The sequence below is a fragment of the Sturnira hondurensis genome, unplaced genomic scaffold, assembly GCF_014824575.4.
Source record: "Sturnira hondurensis isolate 20B ecotype Veracruz unplaced genomic scaffold, ASM1482457v3 Scaffold0001221, whole genome shotgun sequence".
In the NCBI taxonomy this organism is placed as follows: Eukaryota; Metazoa; Chordata; class Mammalia; order Chiroptera; family Phyllostomidae; genus Sturnira; species Sturnira hondurensis.
In genome coordinates this window covers 5,014,162-5,036,718 of record NW_028073852.1, presented here as the reverse complement: position 1 = coordinate 5,036,718, position 22,557 = coordinate 5,014,162, and the positions used below count along the sequence as shown (strand labels likewise).

The 22,557-nt window shown below is 62.7% G+C and overlaps 1 protein-coding gene across 2 annotated transcripts; it reads left to right on the top strand.

The window, feature by feature from the left end:
- KIF19 (kinesin family member 19) lies at positions 1-22,532 on the top strand. 2 transcript variants are annotated; one of them, XM_037066395.1, is made up of 20 exons: positions 1-95; positions 1,761-1,841; positions 11,192-11,302; positions 11,860-11,947; positions 12,234-12,370; positions 13,334-13,459; positions 13,672-13,866; positions 14,225-14,371; positions 15,546-15,668; positions 16,782-16,947; positions 17,571-17,745; positions 17,859-18,057; positions 18,591-18,861; positions 18,948-19,069; positions 19,773-19,906; positions 20,127-20,232; positions 20,398-20,494; positions 21,020-21,414; positions 21,615-21,774; positions 22,007-22,532. In XM_037066395.1, exons 1-20 carry the CDS (start codon positions 57-59, stop codon positions 22,135-22,137), a joined length of 3,003 nt encoding a protein of 1,000 aa, XP_036922290.1. In that variant the 5' UTR covers positions 1-56; the 3' UTR covers positions 22,138-22,532. The 2 variants fall into 2 exon arrangements, with proteins under 2 accessions (XP_036922290.1, XP_036922280.1); XM_037066385.1 differs by having other exon boundaries at positions 11,180-11,302.
- The last annotated feature ends 25 nt before the right edge of the window (positions 22,533-22,557 follow it).

The following is a 22,557-nucleotide window of genomic DNA, read 5'->3' as shown; positions in this document are numbered from 1 at the left end:
GGGTGCGGCTCGGCCCTGCCCGCTCTCTCGGCCTGAGCCCCTCCATCCGAGCAAGCATGAAGGACAGTGGGGACTCCAAGGACCAGCAACTCATGGTGAGACTCCCTCAACCTCCACCCGGACCCCACCTGCGGCCCAGACTCCCAGCCCCCCTCCCACAGGGCAGCCTTTTCTCCTCACCCCCACTAAAAGCACACTCAGGATGGGGGAAAGGGACTCCTAAGCAACTTGCCCCCAAGCCCTGGAAGTCAGGAAACAAGGCACCCTGGCCATCCTGCTGAGGCCTGAGAAGCTGGCCAGCTTCACCTTCCCATGCGGGACCCCCATCCCCACAGGCTGTGCAGATGGGTCTCTGGGCAAGACTGCTCTCTGGTCCAGAAACACCAGGGCAGGCTTGACCGACCTGTCCAGAGGAGGTAGATGGGAGTTTCCTGTTGAACTCAGGGTTCCCCTACCCTAGGGGAGTCAGGAGTTTAAAGGGACGGGAGACCACAGGCAGACAGACAAGAGGCTCCAGGCGCCAAGGCAGCTGGCGTGGGGGGCTGGGAGTGGCCGGGTATTGGGTTGCAATGAAGATGCGGTCCAAGTCCAGACCTTAAATATTTCAGAGAAGCGCTAGAAGGGTCTGAGATGGCCTCCCAGAGCCCTGCGGTCTGGGGTGGGTGAGGGGGTGTCAGCAGGGGACGGGGCGGGGGGGTTAATGTAGAGACTAAAGACAGACTCCTGATTATCACGGGCACTCTGGTCAGGTCAGAGTGATGAGGGGGAAGTCTCAGAACCCCAAGGCCATGGCCCCCTCCCTAACTGCTGAGATGGGGAATGTGCCTTTGTCTCCAGCAGGTGGGTGGTGATGTAGCTGGAGGGTAGTGCTGGCCCCAGACACCCAGCCTCTGTAGGGCGAGTTCTGCTCCAAAGAGGAGCCTGGGCCCCAGCCTCCAGCAAGCCCCAGGCTCCGCGGGAACGCCCTCTGTGCCTGTTTGGAAAGTGTCTCTCTGCAAACAGCCTGACTGGCATGTGTGGTGTGCCCCCACCCTATCGGCCACCTGCTGCGTGCAGGTCCTCCCCTCCCACCTGTGGAGTGTGGCTGAGGAGTCCGGTCCAGGTGATCTGGCAGGCCTGTGGCAGGCCCCCTGAGAGCGAAGCCACACCCACACATGCCGCAGGTACCCCCCCTCGGTCAGCAGAAGCACACCTGTCCCCATTCTTTTGGGGGGACTCATGCAGAGTGAAGACCCACCATTTCTCAGGGGCTGGAGCACAGAGAGTTGTCCTCGGGCAGGGATGTGGCCACAGGTTTAGGATGAGGAGGGGAAGTTCTCCAGGCCCCCAGCCCCATCCTGTGCTGCTCCAGGCTCTGCCTCTGGTTGCAGCTCCTCATTCATGGTGCAGACAGGCTGCTCCAGGGCCAAGGGCTCCAAGTTCAAAGCCCCAGGGAGCTGCAGTGGCTTAATTTGGGCATGTAACCACTGCAGCCCAGAGGAGCAGACAGCTCTCTCCCATGGGGATCACCATGAGCCCCAGGCTCCTGGGGGAATTCATAGACTCAGATAGAGCCCACAGCCTCTGGACCCCCTGCCCTTGACCCAGGTGATTGCCCTGAACCCTGCATTTTCCTTACGACAAAGGAGACCTGGCATGGCTGGACAGAGGAGACCCCATGGGGCTTGCCCAAGGGGAATCCTGGGGTCCTCCGATCCTTCTCTCCGTGGCCCAGCACAGCCTGCTTTGTCTAACCTCACTGGTCTGGCCTTCCTTCCCAGGTGGCGCTCCGGGTTCGTCCCATCAGCGTGGCAGAACTGGAGGAAGGAGCCACCCTCATTGCCCATAAAGTGGACGAGCAGGTATGCGGGGCTGTGGCTGGGAGCTGCAGGCCAGGGCAACGGCCTGTTCATGCCTCTTGGGGGCAGGTACCTACTCACCCGGTAGGGACAGGAAAGGCTGCTATGGCTTGTAGCACCATCCTTCCTCTACCCACTGAACTTGGCCAACACTGAATTGGCAATGTTATCAAGGAAACTAGGGTTCTTCTTCCAGGAAGCCTTCCTAGATTGATCAAAAGAGAGCGGAAAGCTTCTCAGCCCTGCGTGGGCCCTGATCCCCAGTCTAGCCCTAAAAACTTCACACACTGTCCTCCATGTGCCCATGACCTCACTCTCCCACCTTTACATGTGCACCATCCATGAGCACGCATGTATGTGGTCTAGAGCCACAGGCCACCTCCAGGGTACACTCATGATTTGCAAAGTCCTGGGATATCTGCTTGTTTTCTTGGTCCTCATGTCACCGTGACACGGTGAGCAGGGCAGGTCCCATCTCTGTTTACGTGGGAGGCAATGGATATTTGTCAAGTGCCCACAACACACTGGGAAGCCATGGCAAGCAGAAGAGACCCTGCCCTCCCTTCCTGACCTTAGAGTCCAGCTTGGGCAGACGAGACGTCAATCAAAGTGCCGAGTGGCAAACAGGTGTGGGTGTGCGGCCAGCACGCCTACAGAGAAGTGCATCGGGCTGCAGTGGTCCGAGGGGGTGTGACCTCGTCCCTCGGGCCGGGGAGAAGCGGCACTCCAGCTGGGACAGGAGGGATGAAAAAGGGGTAATCCGGGCTGTGCTAGGAGGGAGAAGCTTCTCCCAGAGGGACTGGCACGTGCAAAGGCCCAGTGGTGAGAGGGTGATGATGTGCTAGGTGACTGAGAAAGTGGCTCAAACAGGAGATGGATGTGGAGAAAGGGCTTGAGGTGTGAGACAGGGCTGGGGGTGTGGGCAGGGCCACTCTGCACTCTCTGGACATGACGGCCCCGGTGGCAGTTGATAACTCTGGTGTGGAGTGGGAATGGGCGCAGGGGCGAGGGCACCTTGGGCAGGTCTGGTGCCCAGGCAGGAGCATCATGGTGGTGTGGCCTTTAGGGAGCCCGAGAGCGGCCACGTGCCTCCGTGCAGGGGTGGTTGCAGTTGCTCCTCCTGAGCGCCAGTGTTCTGAGGGGCGGTAGGATGTGCCAGTGAGTCAGGGCAGTGGCACTGGGCCATGCAGAGAGGCACAGGTGGGCACCCACTGGCCCTGGGCCTGGCAGGCGAGACTCTGGGAGCCCAAGGGCCGTGGGAAGCCACAGGAGGTGGGCAGCACAGCCTGTGAAGCCTGCCTGTCCCTGGGCCCCCCCAGGGGGCAGGCGGCCACTCCAATCTTCAGCCCCAAGGGTGGAGCTGTGGGCACAGCAAAGCTGGGAGGTACCAGCCTCCCTCGGTCCCCTCCTTTGTCCCCTCTTTCAGAGAGTAGCTTTCCTCCAAGACCTCGGGGAAAGCAGGGCATGACTGGGAAGATCCTGTCTAAACCAGTCAGGTCAGTGGGAGCAGGAGGAATGCAAGAGACAGGCATGTGGGGTGGGTCCTGCCATTCGCCAGCTGTGCTTCGGCCTTGGGCGCACTGCTTCCAAGACCCTCGGTGGCCTCCTCCTTTGTCACAGTAATCACGAAGCCTTCCCCAGGGGTCTCTATAGACTAGTGAATGCCTAGGCCGCCCCCAGCGCCTGGCACGCAGGAGGAGTGACAGACACTGAGAGGACCGGGGGCTGCTGAGAGGGGCCAGAGGGCAACGCCAGAGACCACAGGAGGGGAAGCGTCCTTCCAGGCAAGGCCACTCCCTGTTTGTCAACTTGTCCCTGAGGATATCAGATCCTCAGGGTTGGGACAATGATGGCTCTCTCTCTCGGCGGCTGCTGGCTTCTGGCCGGAATGGGGGCTGAGAGACACCGACTGATGCCGATGGAAATGCCCCAGGCAGGGCAGCCCATTGTGGGCCCACACTCGGCAGACACTGGCTCCTTTCTGCCCCTGCCAGCGATCCGGCGCACTGTGCCCCGAGAAAGCCCCTGGGCCGGGCGGTCCCAACAGGGCTGCTCCTTTGTCAGCGTGGGGAGGCTGCTGGGCCATCTGAGCAGCGTGGGCTCAGGGACCCAACACTCACACTGGGGGCAGTGCAAGGCTCCCAGTCCCGAGCAAAGGGCAGGCTGTCCCCAGTGACTCCGTCCTTCCAGCCAGTAAGGCCCTTAGCAAGCAGGAGGGGAAGACCCAGGAGTCCAAGAAGGACAATGGACCACTGGACAGCTGACTGCCCTTGCCTCCCACTCTGCCCAGTCCCCACCCTGGACTTCTGTCTCTCTCCAGTGACCACCCCCCTGCTTGTCTGTGGCCCTGGCCAGGAGGGAGCTTTGAGGTGTCAGCTTGGGCAGCAGCCCAGTGACGGGCCAGCTGACCAGGTGCAGCCCTGTCCCTTCCTCCTGAGACCTGGAGCCTGGTGGGCTGGTGGGGTGAGTTTGGGAGCGTTTCCAGGACAACACGGCCCCGGATCTCTTCCCAAGAAAGGTGCAGCAGGGCCCACGCAGCCCACCCAGCGTCTGGCCCCTCTAAGGACACCCCTGGTTGGGATGCAGAAATACTCCCCCACCTGCTTGGCATTGTCCCCTGGTTGTGGCTGTCACAACCCAGGTGGCCCAGCCCCACAGAGGGGCTCCAGAACCCGGCTCTTCTGTCCTGGGCCTCCGGGCTCTGCCTCTCGTCCCCACCTCCCCTCTGTGGCTCCTTTGTCCCTGCTGGTGCCACCTGCACCGGGGGTGGGGGGTGCTATCAAGGGCTCAGCCCCTGGTGGTCAGCAGGGAGGTGGGTGCTGCCAAAGCCCCAAGTTGGAAAAGGTGGGCCAAGGACCCCGTCACCCTGTGAATTAGGCCACCATGAGGGGTCCTAGGACAGCCTTCCTTAGAATTAGGTGTCATCCTGGGGATATGAGAGATTGCAACAACTAGGCTGTGCAGAGGGCGACAGTCCCTCAGGCCGAGTGTCCTTTGGAGACCGGGGCTGGTGTGGCCACATTCTAGGGAGGCTGGAGTTAGGGCTGCATCTGTGACGGGTTTGGCTACCTTGGCAGGCCCACCATCCTTGGGGCAAGAATCACGGTAATGCCTCCTTCATGCGTGTGTGGGTTAGTGCGCGCACAGGGCTAATCCCAGCACCGGCACCCAGTCGGGCTGAATGAGTGTTGGTCTATTGCAAGGGCTGGACTGCGGGCTGGTTCTTGGCCACAGGGGTCAGTGGGACGGGGCCTACCGGCTGCCTTCCTGTGGCTTGTGCAGAGCTCTCAGGCCGGGGTCCCCCCATGGCCACCCTCCACGTCTGTGTTCCTGGGAGTGTGCAGGGGCTTGATCCCCTAGAAGTCTCGGAGGTGGGACCAGGCCATCAATGACCACAGAGTGGGGGGCAGGCAGCCGGAGAGGTCTGGGGACCTACAATTTCCAGGGTGGAAGCAAAAACCCCAGAACAGCCCCCTCCTGCCTCCCTTTCTCCCCCACAAAGCCCCCAGACTGCTGACCCTCCTCCCAGCCTTCCGACTGTGCGTGTCTACAGGATTCGAGCTACCTGACACCGAGTACAATCCCATAATTAGCCTTTATCTGCTCAGAGCCCACCTGTCACCCTCGTGCTCTTGTCTGAGGAGGACGGCCCCTGGAGCCCTGGGTGGGCTCCGTCTCATTGTTGGAAGGACAGGGTATCACCTGCCTGCCCAGGAGCTCTGGGAGGCTCACAGGTGTATCGGGGGGAGCTTGGCCACCCGGCCAGGAGGCTGCTGTGGAGGACAAATAGAGGATGAGGTGACAGATGCAGAGCGTCGGGGACAGCGAGTGCCGGGGGCAGGAAGCCTGTCATCAGCCCACTTTCCTGCCTGGGCAGGTGCTCCCTCCGCACCCACCATCTGGATGCTTCGTGCCCCCGTTGCCCCCAAAGAACTAGGCCTGGCTGCACGTGGCTGGGAGAGGACAGGACGATTGTTCCCCTCCAGTCCCTGTCACCGCAGTCTCCCAGCCTCCTCCTGGCCCCAGGCAACCTCTGACCTGCTTCCCATTCCTGGCCATTCCCCTGGAATGGGTGTTTCACGCAGATGGAAGTATACAGTGTGTGGTCCCGTGTCTGGCTCCTCTTACGGAGCATAATGTTTTCGAGGTTCGTCCACTTCGTAGCAGATGCCAGAACCTCATTCCTTCCTGTGGCTGAATAATATTCCATGCCATGGAGACACCCTGTTTTGTTCATCCTCTCACCCGCAGATGGCCGTTCGGGTCCTTTCCTACTTGTTGGCTGTGGTGGCTGATGCTGCCAGGATGCAAGNAGCGAGTGCTGGGGGCAGGAAGCCTGTCATCAGCCCACTTTCCTGCCTGGGCAGGTGCTCCCTCCACACCCACCATCTGGATGCTTCGTGCCCCCGTTGCCCCCAAAGAACTAGGCCTGGCTGCACGTGGCTGGGAGAGGACAGGACGATTGTTCCCCTCCAGTTCCTGTCACCGCAGTCTCCCAGCCTCCTCCTGGCCCCAGGCAACCTCTGACCTGCTTCCCATTCCTGGCCATTCCCCTGGACTGGGTGTTTCACGCAGATGGAAGTATACAGTGTGTGGTCCCGTGTCTGGCTCCTCTTACGGAGCATAATGTTTTCGAGGTTCGTCCACTTCGTAGCAGATGCCAGAACCTCATTCCTTCCTGTGGCTGAATAATATTCCACGCCATGGAGACACCCTGTTTTGTTCATCCTCTCACCCGCAGATGGCCGTTCGGGTCCTTTCCTACTTGTTGGCTGTGGTGGCTGATGCTGCCAGGATGCAAGGGGGCTTATACTTAGCATCTGGGTGGCTGAGAGGCGAGGGAGCTGGTTGAAAAGGTGGATTTGCAGGCCTGCGTCTCCAGAGTCGGATTCAGTGAGTCTGGGTGGCGCCTGGGAATCTGCACTTCTCGAGCTCCATGGGGGCCTCTGATGAAGGGGCCTGCAGACCCAGGAGAGACGCAGCCCTAGGCTCTGGGTCACGCCTCTTCTCGTCCTGGGCCTCGGGGTCCTCAGAGTCCTGCAGGCAGGAGGGGACTGGCCAGGACATCCACCCAGTGCGGCTCTGTCCTAAGCAGCCAGCAGGGCACCGGTGGCTCTATGAGCTCAGTGGGCCTTTTTGGTTTTTTCTATCTAGCCTGGGGGCCACTGGCAGGGCCCGGGGATGCCCTTTCTGGACCAAGGTCTCTTTCCTGAGCGCTCACAGAGTGACCCATCCACAGCTAGAGAAGCAGGGCCAGCGACAAACTCTCCTTCACAGAGAAAAAACAAACGAAACTCCGGAGACAGCCTCCCGGGGGCGCTGCCCTCCCAGAATCAGATTTTTGATCGGCTCTGTCTTGTTTCACCCTGAGATGAAGGGGGGTCCGGCTCCCTGGGCCGGGGATGAAGTCTTCCCGGCCGGGGCCCTCCCATTACCATTCTGCGGGGGCTTTGCGAGCCTGCAGATGTGGGTGGGACTTCCTCTCTCCAGGCCCGGGTGGTCCTCCCTGCTTTCCAGCTCAGAGGAACACGAGGCTCGAGAGGCCTTGTGGCTTTCCCAGGGCCACACAGCAGGTTGGAGCTCACACCCCGTGGTGGTCTCTCCGCCCGCGGGCATCTTGGCTGCCAGGGTTGGAGGTGTGAGGAGGAATAGTCCAGGTCAGAGGTTGTCAGCTGGGGTGTTTTTGCTCCTCGAGGGACAGCTGGCAATGTCACAACAGTGGGGAGGTTGGGCTACTAAGTGGGCAGCTTCGGCGGAACACCCTGCTGTGCACAGCACAGCTCCTGATGTGATCCAGCCCGAAGCGCCCACGGTGCGGGCACCCTCGGGTCGGTTTACCCACTTGGGGGCCAGAAAGAAGCCAGTTCACACGACCAAGACACCCAGAGCTCGGTCAGCCTCGTGGGGGCGGCAGGAAGGCCTCCTGACCGGCTTCGCTCCCAGCATTTCTCACCTAGGAGGTGCTGGGGACCCGCTGGGTCCCTCACGGGGACACGGTTTACAGACCAGCCACCCTCACCCCCTGCTTCCCTCACGGATCTTAGGTTTCTGGGCTCAGAGTCTGGAATTGTAGAGACCCAGACCCGCAGTGAGTTCAGAGCAAGTCTGGGAGCGAAGGCAGTGGGAGCAGGGGAGGGGGGGTCGTGCTGGGGCCTCTGCCAAGTTAGGCCTGGGACTGTGGGCTAGAGCCCCCCACGCCCTGGTGAAGCTGTCCGTCCACCTTCCTCATGCTTGGGCCTGCCCCTGTCCCTCTCACCAGCACTGGGGGACGCCTGTGTGTCCTATGTGAGTGATGTCCCCCAGTGAAACCCCCTGAGGCCGGGCCCAGCATGCTCGGGCATGAAAACTGGGAAAGAGAAAGCCCACCACATTCAGGCTGAGGGAAGGCCTGGCCGAGGGCCCACCTGGGCCTGTGGCCAGCCACGCCCACCTCCCTGCCACAGGTGAGCGTGCCTTGGGAGGCACACCAGTTCACATAGCGGCTGTCACCAAGTGCCACAATGTGGGTGACTTAAACAGCGGGAGTCTGTTCCTTCATAGTTCTGGAGGCCAGAAGTCCGAAGGGTCGGTCCCTTCTCCGGGCTGCGAGAAAGACCCTGTTCCAGGCCCTTCCCCCTGGCTTGCAGACCTCTGCCTTCTCCCCGAGTCTCTTCATGTCATGTCCCCTCGCTGGGTGTCTGTGTCCAAACTCCCCCTTTTCATAAGGACACCAGTCATCAAATAGTCCTGGATGACCACACTCTAACTTAGAACTACATCTGCCTGGACCCTGCTTCCAAACGAGGTCCCATTCTGAGTGCTGGAGGTTAGCACTTAGACGCTTGGATGAGGGAGAGGACGTGAGTCAACCTCTTCACGCAGCCGGGCTGCCCCCCCCTCCACACACACGTTCACTCGAGAGGCAGGGCAGGCAGCCTGCTGGTTGGGAACCAAACAGCTCCAGGTCCTGGCAGCTCTGTGCCTGTAGGGCGTCCCCGGGTGCGCTCCCCAACAGATTCCTCGTTGCTGTCCAGCCCTCACGGGAGCGTCCACACTGAGGAGTCAGAGAACCAGAAAAGGCGTGCAAAGCACTAAGCACTGTGCCGGCACACTCGTCTCCACCATGGGCCGCTGTATTCGGCAAACACCCATTGGGCCTGGGTGGGTGCCGGCCAGGGTGACATTTAGGGGAGGCTTGGTGGATACACAGGCTCCTCTCAGAGGCGGGGCGAGCATGTGCCCACCAGGACCCAGATGCCTTGCCTCTGTGGCCGTTCAGGCCTGCGCTCTGCGGAGCCCTGTCTGTGAGGACAGGGGAGAAAATTCCTCAGGTCGCTTCCCAGCTCTGGGCTGGCTTCGCACAGGAACCCCCAGAGATTCTGAGCTGAGCCCTGCTGCCCACAGCCTGCCCCTCACCTCGAGGCCTCGCTCACGCTTTTCTCTGGAAGGCGCTCCTCCCCTCACATCTCCCAGGCAGCTCCTGCTCATCCTCTAGGACTCAGTGCTGGCGCCACCTCCTCCAGGAAGCCCTTCTCTAGTGGTAAAACTGGACCGGGTGCCTCCCCTCTCTGCTCCCATTGCCTCCTGGGGCCCAGCATTTGCCATGAGAATGATCTGTTCCCACTCAGCTGCGAGGGCCAGAGGCAGGAAGCTACACCTCCCTCTCCCCAGGCCTTGCTGAATGCCTGGTCCATAGAAAGGGCGCTGAAAACTGCCCCCACCCCCGGCCCAGCCCCCTGCAGCTCGGCTCCAGCTCACCTGGCCACAGGCATAACGGCCCCATTGTGCACCAGAGCAGACAGGCAAGGGGATGCTCTGGAGGGTGGGGCGCAGGCCAGGGCCCAGACAGCTGGAGACCCAGACAGAGCCCTCTGTAAGAGGGACCTCGGCGGCCGTGCTGACAACGAGCTGATTCAGGAGACTGGATACCGAAGGAACCAAACGCCCGGGCACCATGACCTTGGCAGCGCTGGGAGGTCGTTTGGAGGTGATCAATGGGTTATGGACAGCAGTGAACACCGCTCCCCCTCCCCTGCACCGACGCCCCCCACCCAGGGTGCCCCTGAGGCCCTGCCTATGTGCACACTAGCTGGCACCTGAGAGGTGAGAACTGCCGCACCGAGCAGGCTCCCCTTGCGTCCCTCTGGGACCCTGTCGCTGGGTTTGTCCTCACCTGGGTCTGAAACATGATCGGGGCTCAAGCTGCCGCTTTAGGGCCTGAGACGGGAACTGGAGCCTGGAAGAGGCTTCTGGGGCAGTGGGACTGAAGCCCTGAGACAATGGCTGGGGACAGGCAGGCACCCCAGGTGGCAGTGCAGACCCAGGTGACCTGTCCCGGCCCACCTTGGGCAAGCTGCCAGGGGGCCCAAGTCAGGGGCCTCATTCTCCCCCTGCACAAAGCCTCAGTCCAGCCTGTCTTGAGCCCTCCCCTAACTGGCCAACCTGGAATCCCAGTGGATTGGATGAGGGTTCCAGGTGAGGCTCCTGGGGCCGGGCCTCTCAGGAGCTGCCTCACACCCTGCCACCATGCTGGGTGCCTGGGGGTCTCAGGCCAGTTCAGTGCAGCGAGCCCAGGTGTGTCCCATGGCAGGAGGCCAGTGGTGACGCAGGGGCTGATACCAGGGCGCACGTAGGATGCTGGGGAGAGCTGGTAGCAGTCCCAGGGCTATGGCCCTCCCCCAGGCCCCAGCCTCCTGTTTCCTGACCCCTGTCACCGAGCCACCAGTGGGTCTTTGTCGCACCCCTGGGTCTACCCATTGGCTGGGGAGGGGGGTGTGAGGGGGGTGAGGCCGGGCTGAGGCAGGAGTGCAGGGCTGAGGTAGGGCAGGGCCCTGGGTGCCTCACGCTACAGTGTGTTGGCGAAGGGTCCGCAGGCTGTGACCCCAGATGCTGGTGTCCTGCCACTTCCTGGTGTGTGAGCTCGATGGGTCTGGCTCTCACTATGGGAGCCACAGTTGGCTTCCCACCCACCTGCAGGGGCACTGACTGAGTTCATGTACATAATGTGCTCAAAACAAGTCCTGACGTGAAGTAAACGCTCACTAAGCGCCAGCCCGTGGTTGTTCCTCCTCCTCTGGGGAGGCACATGGTGGTGGTGGTGCTGCTCCAGGCACCAGGGCACTCTCCGGCTCCTTTGGGTATCCAGGGCCAAGCGCCCGGACAGGGCACCTGGGAGCGGACACGGGCAGGGCTGGGCCTGGGGCTCAGGGGCCTGGGGCTGCCCAGCTCTGGGACCTCCTGCAGGGAGGTCTCCTGACCGTGGCCCCTGGCTCCAGCCCTTTCCCACATCCTGAGTGAGCAGGGGCGAGGTCAGTGTTGACGGTGTGGACCTGGGGCTCCGGGATGACTGCCCCCTGCCCCAGGGGCCTTTGCAGATGGTGGTTCTCATGGACCCCATGGAGGACCCCGATGACATCCTGCGGGCACACCGGTCCCGGGAGAAGTCCTACCTGTTCGACGTGGCCTTTGACTTCACTGCCTCCCAGGTGAGAGGGGGCTGGGCCTGGGGACACCCTTTGCTGCACCTGCGAGGGCGTTCTCAGGGGACCTGCCACCAACCCTCAGCCTCCTTCCATCCTTGCCCTCTGGCTCCCACCCTGCAGTGTGTGTCCCCATGCCGGCGCCTGCCCACATGGCGTGTCCACAGCCTCCTGCCTGGACACGCTCGGGCTGGCATGGTGGCCCCAGTGGGAGCCGGAGGAAGGCACTTGAAGCCCATCTGGTGCGGGGAAGGCATCTCGGGGAAGCTGACACCCTCCCAGGGACCCCCGTCTTGCCCATCTGTGGGATGTTCCCTAGAGCAGATGTAATGCGTCCTCGAGGCCAGCCTGCCACAGGGGGGAATGTCTCAGGTGTCCTGTGCCCTCTTTCAGGCTGGCGTTCCCCCATCGGGTGAAAGTAGAGACATCCACCCTCCACTCCCACCCCCACTCCTCCAGGGCCGGGGGAGAGACTCTGTCCCCACTGGGAGCAATGGAAGTGAGTGCTCTGCCCTGCACCAGTGGGGGTCCCAGGCCCCTGATGGGTCCCCTCTTCCCTGCAGGAGATGGTGTACCAGGCCACCACCAAGAGCCTCATCAAGGGTGTCATCTCAGGCTACAATGCCACTGTCTTTGCCTATGGCCCCACAGGTGAGGGGGACTATGTGCTTGTGATCCCATCAAGGAGCAAGCCCCTTGCCCCCCATTGGAGAGCCAGTCTGGCCCCCACTGGGGCAGGAATCAAGGACGTGACTGACCCAAGCCCCCTAGTGGGCCCTCAGGCCCCAGCCCTAGTCCCAGGAGACACCTCCTCCTCGATCTCCACCTCCCTGCCATCTGGGTGTCCCAGCCTTGAGGACGCACCCAGGTGTGCCAGCAAACCTTGCCTAGCAGGGCTGCACTCCTGCCCCCCCTCACCTACCCCCGCCGTGCCCAGGCTGTGGGAAGACCTACACCATGCTGGGCACAGACCACGAGCCAGGCATCTACGTGCGGACCCTCAATGACCTCTTCCGCGCCATTGAGGAGACCAGCAATGACATGGAATATGAGGTGTCCATGTCCTACCTGGAGGTGAGCCCTCCCCCTCGGCCAGCTGAGACAAGGGGCTGACCACATAGACTGGCCCCCCTCCCTGGGGCCGTTGCCGGGCAGTTTCCCCAGCTACTCATCACTACCACTCTCCCCTGCACAATGTTGAGCCCACTTCACAAAAATCTGAGGCTCAGAGGAATCAGGCAGCCAGGTCAACATCACCCCATAAAGTGAGGGAGCCACGGTCCCAACTCAGGAGCCCTGCTCACCGTCCCACCCTCCCCCACAGCCTTGCCACTGAGCCGGCTCGGCTGCCCTCCCTCCTCAGGGTCCATGTCCCTGAGCTGACCCTGCGTGGCTGCCTCCAGGCACTCTGTGTACGTGGGGACAGGTGAGAACTATACATACACAGACAGGCTGGAACCTGCCGGCCTCGCTACCTAGCCACGGCCCCCGGTGCCCACCTGTGGGAGTGCTACCGTCAGGCAGCGGTGGGGCAGCGGGGGAGGGCATCTCAGAGGCCAGAAGAGGGGAGAGAGCCAGTGGGCTGGACTCTGTCTGGAGCTGATAGTCTCCTGGGTGACACTCAGGAAGAGCAGCGAGGCGTACTGCCAGCAGCTGCTCGGAGACCAGCGGCCAGTGTGGTGTTGGCTTGGCCAGCAAGGCCCACCCGGTGGGGGGGGGTCAGGGAGAAGTGGCTAAGGGTTACCTAGCAACAAGCAGGGTTTGCCATCGGTCAGGTCCTCATCCTCTGCCCAGTGCCCTGCCTGCCCGCCCACCACAAAGGGAGCCCCACTTGGCCTTGACGTCTTCTATCGGTAGTTCTGGCAACTCACTGTTTCCCTGTGGATGCTGAAGCCCCCCCACCCCCACCCCACAAAGAGGAAGGGGCCTGTGAGCTCCTGTCCCCTTCTCACTTGGAAGGGCCAGGAAGCCTGCACCTTGTCTGGACCTCCTGCCCCGAGTCTCCCATTAACACCTGTCATCCACCTGTCCCATCAGATCTACAATGAGATGATCCGGGACCTGCTGAACCCCGCCCTGGGGTACCTGGAGCTGAGGGAGGACTCCAAGGGGGTGATCCAGGTGGCTGGGATCACCGAGGTCTCCACCATCAATGCCAAAGAGGTGAGTCATGCGCAGCCAGCCAGGGCAGTGGGGATGGACCCTGACCCTGGCGAGCAGGAGTGGGCAGAGGACTGGCCAGGCAGCCAGCCTCGCCGAGTGCACACAGCCCCGGTCCTTCCCAGGCCCCTCCACACACACAGGCCGGCCTGCCGCCACGGGGGCTGTTTCCCAACCTCTAGTCCCCAAGAGTGGCCTCCCTCCCGCCCACCCAGATCATGCAACTGCTAATGAAGGGGAACCGGCAGAGGACGCAGGAGCCCACGGCCGCCAACCAGACGTCCTCCCGCTCCCACGCGGTGCTCCAGGTGTCCGTGCGCCAGCGCAGCAGGGTCAAGAACGTCCTGCAGGAGGTGCGGCAGGGCCGCCTGTTCATGATCGACCTGGCGGGCTCTGAGCGGGCGTCCCAGGTGAGGGCAGCTCCCCCAGGCCTGGGGAGGGTAGGTTTGGGGGGAGGAGGGCATGGCGGGAGAGGCTGCCCAGGGTGGAGCTGGGGGCACCCAGGGACAAGGATGGAGGGTGCTGTGGAGGGGCAGGAGGGGAGGGTGGGGGCACATCCTGGGAGACCAATAGGCAGGCGCTCTCAGCCCTTCCGGAGCCTTCCTGTCCTCAGAGGCCTTCTCCCTCCCTGACCTTGGAGGATGTCCTTGGGGGGAGGGGGCGGGACAAGGCCTTCAGTCCCCTGTGCACTTCAGAGCCCTGGGTGAGTGGGAGGAGCCTGGGACCCCCGGGTGCTGGTGCTGACAGCCCTGCCCTGCCGGCCCCCAGACCCAGAACCGCGGGCAGCGCATGAAGGAGGGGGCGCACATCAACCGCTCCCTGCTGGCCCTGGGCAACTGCATCAACGCACTGAGCGACAGGAGCAACAACAAGTACATCAACTATCGCGACAGCAAGCTCACTCGGCTCCTGAAGGTGCCAGCCTTGGCGCCGGGCACCAGGCGGGGCTGCCAGACTTAGCAAACAAAAAGACAGGAGGAGGCCCCGCCACTTTTGAACTTCAGATAAACAACAAATGATTTCTTTTTTAGCATAAGTAGGCTCGTACAAATTGCATTGTATTTTATCTGCCGACTGTCACCAAAGAGTGGGCAGTGGGCAGGAGGGAGGGAAAGACGCCAGGCACCCCCCAGGGCTGTTAGTCTGAGGGAGCCAAGAGCTACCTGGATGTGGGGCTTGGGCAGGGGGGCAGGCGGCCTCCTGACTCACAGAGCCTGCTGTTTGGGGACCCCTCCTGGTTGCACTCTGTGTTGAGTGCTTCACCCACTGGCTCCTTGCATGCTGCCAGCAGCTCTGTGAGTTAGGGGGAGAGTACTTCCACTTGCAGGTGGGGAAACTGAGGCACAAAGAGGCTAAGTAGCCTTCCCGGGGCTCGAGCTCGTGAGCACTGGAGGGAGGATGCAAACACAGGTCTGTCGGGCCTGACGTCCTGGCTGCAGCTCAGTCCCCGCCCATGCTCAGCCCGCCCCCAGCCCGGGACGTGGGGACAGCCTCACCACCAGTGCTGTTGTAAATGCAGGGGCGCCGAGGGTTAGCATGGGGAGCATCTAACAGTCTGCGTGACAGTCTGTGTGACGTCCCTCAGCTGCACGGAACTCCAGGGCACGGGCAAGGCCGGAGCCAGGGAAGGGGTGGCCACAGACCAAGTCCCATCTTCACAGGAAGCCCCCATTCCTCACTCCAGCCAACACAGTGCCATCAGCAGTCAGAAAAGGGGGGACCCGGGAGGCTAGAGGTGATGGGAGGGAGGAGGGAGGTGCCCCCCTGGCTCCCCGCCAGCCTCTGCTGTCTTTCCTCGTTCCTCTATGTGAGGGTCGGGGAAAGATGGCCAGGAGGCCCCGCGCGGGACACTCGAAGTGACCAATGGAGAACTTTGGAGAAGAAATGGGAAGTCGGGGGACAGGAGAGGGGCAGGGGATATCTGGACTCAGGGGTCCGTGTGTTGCTCTGCACCAGGACCTCTGTGTGTGGGGGGTGGGGGTCAGAGAGAGAGAGAGAATGCACACCATGAGGACAACCCAAACAGCCAGGCAGGCACAGCATCTCGGGCAGTTCCCAGCTGACCACAGGCTCGCCCCCCTCCCCCCAGGACTCCCTGGGGGGGAACAGCCGCACCGTGATGATCGCGCACATCAGCCCGGCCAGCAGCGCCTTTGAGGAATCGCGGAACACCCTGACCTACGCCGGCCGGGCCAAGAACATCAAGACCAGGGTGAGGGCCCCAGCCTGTCCCCCCGGGCTGGCCTTCCTGGGCCGAGATGGAAGCCCCTCGCCGATTCCACTCCTCCCGCTCCCTCTGGAACCAGCCGCCGTGGCACTGGACTCACCGCCCCGCCCCACCCCTGTCAGATGTCACCCCCACGCCCCGCCCTGCACCTCCAACACCTGCCCGCCTGCCAGGAAGCCCGGAGCTTGTGAGGGTCCCCTTCTTCTCGTCCAAGGCCTGTGCTCCCGGCCCGGCCCCCTCCTCTCCCCCTTTTCTCTTCAGAGGCTCATTCAGATGTCACATTCCGAAGCACCTCATCATATTAGTCACACACGCTGAGCCCTTTACCATGCCCCCCAAGGGGCGCAGGAGCGACCATGCCACACCACGGGGCTCAGGAAGATGAGGCTGTGACTCCCCCCTGGGCAGTGATGGCGCTGAGACTGTCCCCGCTGACCCTACTGTCTGTCAGGGGGTCTGTCGGTCTGCCTGTAGAGGGGCAGAGGGACAAGTGTGAGATGGGCACTCTCACGACACCTCAGCCTTCAGCCACTGCTCCCTTCCAACCCTTGAGGAGCTTGGTGGGGGAGGGGCAGGTCCCTGGAACACGGACAGCTCAGAGTGTCATTAATCGCAGACAATGATGCCGACAGTCGGCGGGCTGGCGGGGTTCCCTGCATCTCTGGAGGCTGTGAGCCCGACTCTGAAGGCTGGGGAGGACCTTCCTTCCAGAAGGGAGGAGCAGCAAGGGTGGAGGCTCCAAACGCAGGGAGGAGATGGCGTCTGGTGGGGGTGGGGAGAGCAGGAGGCTGTTCCTTGGCTCACGTGGAATGTTCACGGCACAGCAGTGAGTCCAGAGAAAATCCAGACAGGCAGTGGCGGGGCTTCCACACCAAGTGCAGGAATTAGGGCGTTCCCCCCGCAGCAGGGAGCCGCTGAAGGTCCGGCAGGGAGCAGCGTTTTAGGAGCATGGCTCTGTCCGAGGCATGTCGGGTGACGGGTTGTGGGGTCATCCTGAAAGACCGGGGAGTGCGGCGGAGAGAGAAGGGAAGACCCAGCAGGCAGACCCCAGCACCTGAGTGACTGTACCCGCCTTGCCCCGTCCCGCACTCCCCACAGGTGAAGCAGAACCTGCTCAGTGTCTCCTACCACATTGCCCAGTACACCAGCATCATCGCTGACCTTCGGGGCGAGATCCAGCGGCTCAAGTGCAAGATTGATGAGCAGGGTGGGCGAGGCCAGGCCCGGGGACGGCTGGAGCAGGGCGACATTCGCCACATCCCAGGTGTGTGCATGGGTCCACGTGAGTGGGAGCTGTCTCCCGCAGCCCTCCAGGTGGTCTCAGACTCCTCGGGGGTCAGTGTGGGGTTCAAGTCCAAGGTCTGGCTGGGTAGCCTTGGGCTGCTCACTCAACTGCTCTGAGCTTCAGCTGTAAAATAGAATTGTGATCTCTGAAGGTTAGGTGGGATCAATCACAGGGGTGAGGGACACGAGAGCATTTTGCTGTGCTGGACATCACCCCCAGGGCTGCACTGTAGGGCGGGAGGCCATGCACAGCATCACGAGAAGGCGCACCTTCTAGTTCTTTCGTAGACTCACTAGTGGGCAGTGATGGTTTTCCAGCTGATGGCAGGAAAGTGTCTAAGGGGCACCTTTTTAAAGTGGACACAAGGTGCTGTTAGGGGCCAGTGGGAGTCTGGTTCATGCAGAGGGGCTGGAGACCACCTTTGGGCCACAGCCTCGACACTCAAGGTGGCAGTGTCGGGTGGGAGGAGGTGCTCATCCAGGAGCTCTTTCTGGAGGCAATTGGACAATGTGGCTGGGGGAGAAAGGGGGGTGAGGGCCCCAACTCTCTGGCCAGATGCTTCCCTCTTTACCGAGTTCCCCCGCACCCCACCTGACGGGCAGCTGAAGGCCAGCAGCACGGCACGCCGGACGAGAAGGCCAACATGGGGCAGCTGCGGGCACAGCTCATCGGCGCTTTCCAGGAGCAGATGGACGTGCGGAGACGCCTGCTGGAGCTGGAGAACCACGCCATGGAGGTCCAGATCAACAGCTCCCGCCACCTGCTCACCATCGCTGGGTAGGCACCCCTGGCTCGGGCCCCCCGGTCCAACCTTCAACACAGAGGGGCTGGGAGCTGTCTGCTCCCGTGGCCTGAATCCCACATCTCCCCTCGGGGTGGGGCTGTGACAGCTGGGAGCAGGAGAAGTCACGCAGGGCCCTCAAATGGAGGGAGGAGCAGCGGAAGGAATCTTACACCAAGGATGACAGCGAGAAGGACTCGGATACCGGTGATGACCAGCCAGACCTCCTCGAGCCCCCAGAGGTGGCCTTGGCCCGGGAGAGCATCGCGGCCCTGGTGGGCGAGCAGAAGAGGCTGCGCAAGCAGAAGGTGCCCAGGAACCAGGGGCCTGGAGCGTGGGTTTGAGAGGCAGGAGCCCAAGGGGCCGGGAGCAGGTTTGGGAGGAGAGAGACCTGAGAGCCCAGGCCACAAATCCTGCATGATCACTAAACTTCTTAGTAGCCTCTTTGCACCCCAAGCTCCTCATCTGTAAAATGAGAGGGGTCGTGGCCTCTCACACACCACAGATTCAAACAAAAATGGTCGCCAGTGTGATAATCAGGGTTTGCTGGATGAGGAATCTTTTTCTTCTGTGCCGGAGCCTGCCCAAACCAGGGGCCGTCAGAGCACCTGGGCCCTGAGGGCATCGGATAGGCTGGGGTTGAGGGGTAGGCTGTGGTCAGAGCAGCCAGAGGTAGGCACAGAGGGGCCTCGTGGGAGCAGACCCTGGTTACAAGGCCCAAGGTACAGCTTGGAGGGTGGGCCTCGGACTGGAGCTTCAGCCGGGAGCCTGGGAGTCCGGGGACAGGAGGGACGCACACAGGCTGGGCGGCTGCCTGGCACTGACCCCCGGCCGCTCCCAGCTGGCGCTGGAGCAGCGCTGCCGTGAGCTGAGCGCGCGGGGCCGCCGCCTGGAGGAGACGCTGCCAGGACGCATTGGCTCCGAGGAGCAGCGGGAGGTGCTCAGCCTGCTGTGCCGCGTGCACGAGCTGGAGGTGGAGAACACCGAGATGCAGTCGCACACGCTGCTCCGTGACAGCGCCCTACGCCACCGAGGCGAGGCTGTCCGCCGCCTGGAGCAGCACCGCACACTCTGCGATGAGATCATCCGGGGCCAGCGGCAGGTCATCGATGGTAGGTCCCGCGCTGTGGAGCCACCGTGGGCCCTATAGATCCGCAGAGCCCGAAGGCGCGCCTGAGCCCTGTCCCACCCCCAGCAGACTATAACCTGGCCGTCCCCCAACACCTGGAGGAGCTTTATGACGTGTACCTGCGGGAGCTGGAGGAGGGCAGCCTGGAGCGGGCCACCATCATGGACCGGGTGGCCTCTAGGGCCCTGCAGGTGGGCACCTGGGTGTGGTAAGGGAGTGGCCAATGCCCCAGGCAATGCTTGCAGGGAGCGGGGGTGGCCAGGGGTCCAGGCTGGCTGACCCCCACTCTGGGGAGTCAACTCCCTTCCCTTCCTACCCGACCCAAAGCCCCGCCAAGCCTGAGCTCGCTATCATGGGCATTCTTCTCTGGCATTTGTTTTCACTCAGGGTCAGAGGGTCAGGGTCGGTATCTGAGATATCACAAATGATGGCCCCAAATGCCCTTGCGGGAGACCAGGCCACCAGGCCGTGAGTGCCACTGGGGACAGTAACAGCCACAGCTTGCCCCTTGGGCCCCGGAGCTCTGCCCTCTGGGGCTCCCAGCCCACACCACGGCCCTGTCCTCCCTGTGTGCGCTGCCACCCTGTGCTTTCCTCTGGTCCAGGACCAAGTCTTCTGACTGTCTGCCCCCGTCCCCTCCCCAGGACAGCTCCTTGCCCAAACTGGCCCCAGCAGGCACCTTGCTGACGCCAGAGTCAGACCCGGAGAGCANCAGGCCATGAGGGCCACTGGGGACAGTAACAGCCACAGCTTTCCCCTTGGGCCCCGGAGCTCTGCCCTCTGGGGCTCCCAGCCCACACCACGGCCCTGTCCTCCCTGTGTGCGCTGCCACCCTGTGCTTTCCTCTGGTCCAGGACCAAGTCTTCTGACTGTCTGCCCCCGTCCCCTCCCCAGGACAGCTCCTTGCCCAAACTGGCCCCAGCAGGCACCTTGCTGACGCCAGAGTCAGACCCGGAGAGCATGAAGACCCTGAGCTCCGGGGCCCAGCGCCTGCATAACAGCACCCTCCCGCCCCTGAGCACGGAGAGGTGAGCCCAGGGCCCGCTGCCCCCTTCCTGCCAGCCCAGGCTGCCACAGGATGCCAACCCAGATGAGGGCTTCCTGGGGAAGATGGAGCAGGAGCCAAAGGGAGGAGGTGGCACAGGTCTGGAGCCAGGGCTCCTGGGTTCTCTGTCCTCCTCTGGCGTGAGGGTGGAACCTCTTGGGGACCAGCTTGGTCACCAGATGCACACCTTCTGCCAACCTCAGTGAAACCAACCTCACGTTCAAGGCCAGTCCCCGGGCGTGGCCAGCGAAAAGCTCCTCTGTGCCCACCCCACCACCCATCCAGACCAGCAGCCTGGTGACCCAGGAGGTGAGCACCGGGCACCTGATGGCCCCGCGGGCCCATCTGCCAAGGGGGGTGGCACAGGGTGGACACCCAGCTGTTTCACCATGACCACAGCCACTGAGTCCCTGCTGTCTCTGCTGGGTGGGTGGGGGTCTCTGCCTTTCTCTTCCCTACCCCCTTGGCCCACAGGTCCTCACCCAGGACAGCCTGCTCAGCCTGCGCGGCGGAATGCACTCTTCTCCGGACAGCAGCGAGAACCTGTCGGAGATCCCCTTGTCCCACACAGGTGTGCCCCTTGCCCGCCCCATCTGCCTGAGCCTGGTGGCATGGACACTGCTCAGAGCGCCCAGTGGAAAGCCCTTCCCCCCCTCTGAACTCACCCACGCATCAGGTGCTAAGAAGGCACCAGTGCCCAGAGAGCGTTAACCATCCATTGGGGCGCAGAGAGAGGGCACAGTCAGGAATCAGGACAGGGAACATACGGCCCTTGGCGTCACGCTCCCCGCCCCCCAGTGATAACTGAAACAGCAACTGCGGATCAAATACAACCGCTGGGCCGTGGGCTAAGCCCGTCGTCTCAGTCCTGCTCACAGTAGCCCTGTGTGGTCGGTTTTATCGGTTTTGAAAGCCAGGCTCAGAAATTCACCACAGGTTTCTTAAATGTCGAGCGAGTGGGGTGCTGGGATCGAAGCCCAGACATTCTGGCTCCTACCCGGCTCTGCCCAGGCTGAGGAGGGGTGTTGGTGGTGCCGGTGGGAGAGGATGGGGAGGCCTAGATCCAGGCCTGGGTGCGCCCTCTGTCCTGCTGCAGAGAGGAAGGAGATCCTGACGGGCACCAAGGGCATCGCTGTGAAGGCTGCCCGGAGACGCTCCAGGGCCCTGGCAGCGGAGGGGTGCCACCTGCTGGCCCCTGCGATGCAGCGCAGCAGCCTGTCCCTACACTCCCTGAGCGAAGGTGATGATTCTCAGCCACTGGGCCCCCTGGCCTGCAAGCGGCCCCCCAGCCCCACGCTGCAGCACGCTGCCAGTGAGGACAACCTGTCCAGCAGCACGGGCGAGGCCCCGACCCAGGTGGTCGGGCATCATGGCGATGGCCCTGGGCCCTGGCTGCGCGGCCAGAAGAGCCTGGGCAAGAAATGCGAGGAGTCGCTGGAAGCAAAGAAGAGGAAGCGGAGGTCCCGATCTTTTGAGGTCACAGGACAAGGGGTGAGGCCAGGGGTGGGATGTTTGGGCCCCTTCCTTGTGGGTGGGGCCAGAGGCCTGGATTCCCCCAGAGGCTGAGAGGCACATGCACCGGCCCTACGCCCTCTGGGCCTGTCATTCTGGCTGCCAGTAGCTGGGGCAGGTGCCTGTGGCCCATCCCTGCGAGGGTCAGGCCTCACCCCACTGTTCTCCAACCAACACAGCTCGCCCGCCCCAAGACACATCTCCTGGGGCCCCGCGCCCTGGAGAACATCTCGGACCACAGAATGCCAGTGTGCGGTCACCCAGCCCCTGGTATCCGGCATCTGGGAAAGGCCATGCTGCCTTTGGCCAAAGTCAAAGTCCCTCCAAGCCAGCACACAGGTCAGTTTCAGCAAGACGGGGTGGGGAAGGGAGACCTTGGCCTGCCGAGGGAGGAGGCGTGCAGAGCTGTCTGACTCCATGACCACCGCTGGCTGGGAACAGGGTCCCTGCAGAACAGCACAGGACGGGCATTTGGGGAGCGTGCCCCCGAGGGAGTTCAAGACCGCTGAGTGATCAGAGAGGGGAGGGGGAGGCATTCCAAACCTCTGCCTCTGCCCTTCCCCTATTCCAGGCCCTGGAGTGTCCTCCCCCCTTGCTGTTCCCGCCAACCCAACTGGTGTTTCCCGGGGACCCACATGTGGGCCCCGCCTGCCCCACGGCACAAGCACCCACGGCAAAGACAGACACTTCCGGCGCAACTGAGGAGCCCTGCCTGGAGCCAACTCTACTGCCTGTCCCCCGAGACTGAGTGGGGCATAGTGGGGAATGGAAACTAGGCAGATGGGGTGACCTGGAAGCAGGAGCTCAGGATCTCAGAAGGCCGGGGTTCCGGAGCCCCAGGAATTCTGAGGGTGCCTGCCCAGCCCTTCCACATGTGTGGTGCCACTGGGGAGGGAGGGGAGCCCAGCAGGCACGGCTGGGGCGACAGGGCTCCCCCGCCTCCCTGCCCCGGACAGAACCCTGTTGCCAAAGCTCTGCACAGACCTGCAGCCAGACTCGGCCTCAGAAACTGGAGAAGAGTCGTCAGTGGGACAGGGCTGCTGGGCCCACTCCTGGGGCAAGGGCACCCTGGATGGTGGGGGAGGGGCCAGTAGGAATTTCTCATACTGTGGGGATGGGGTG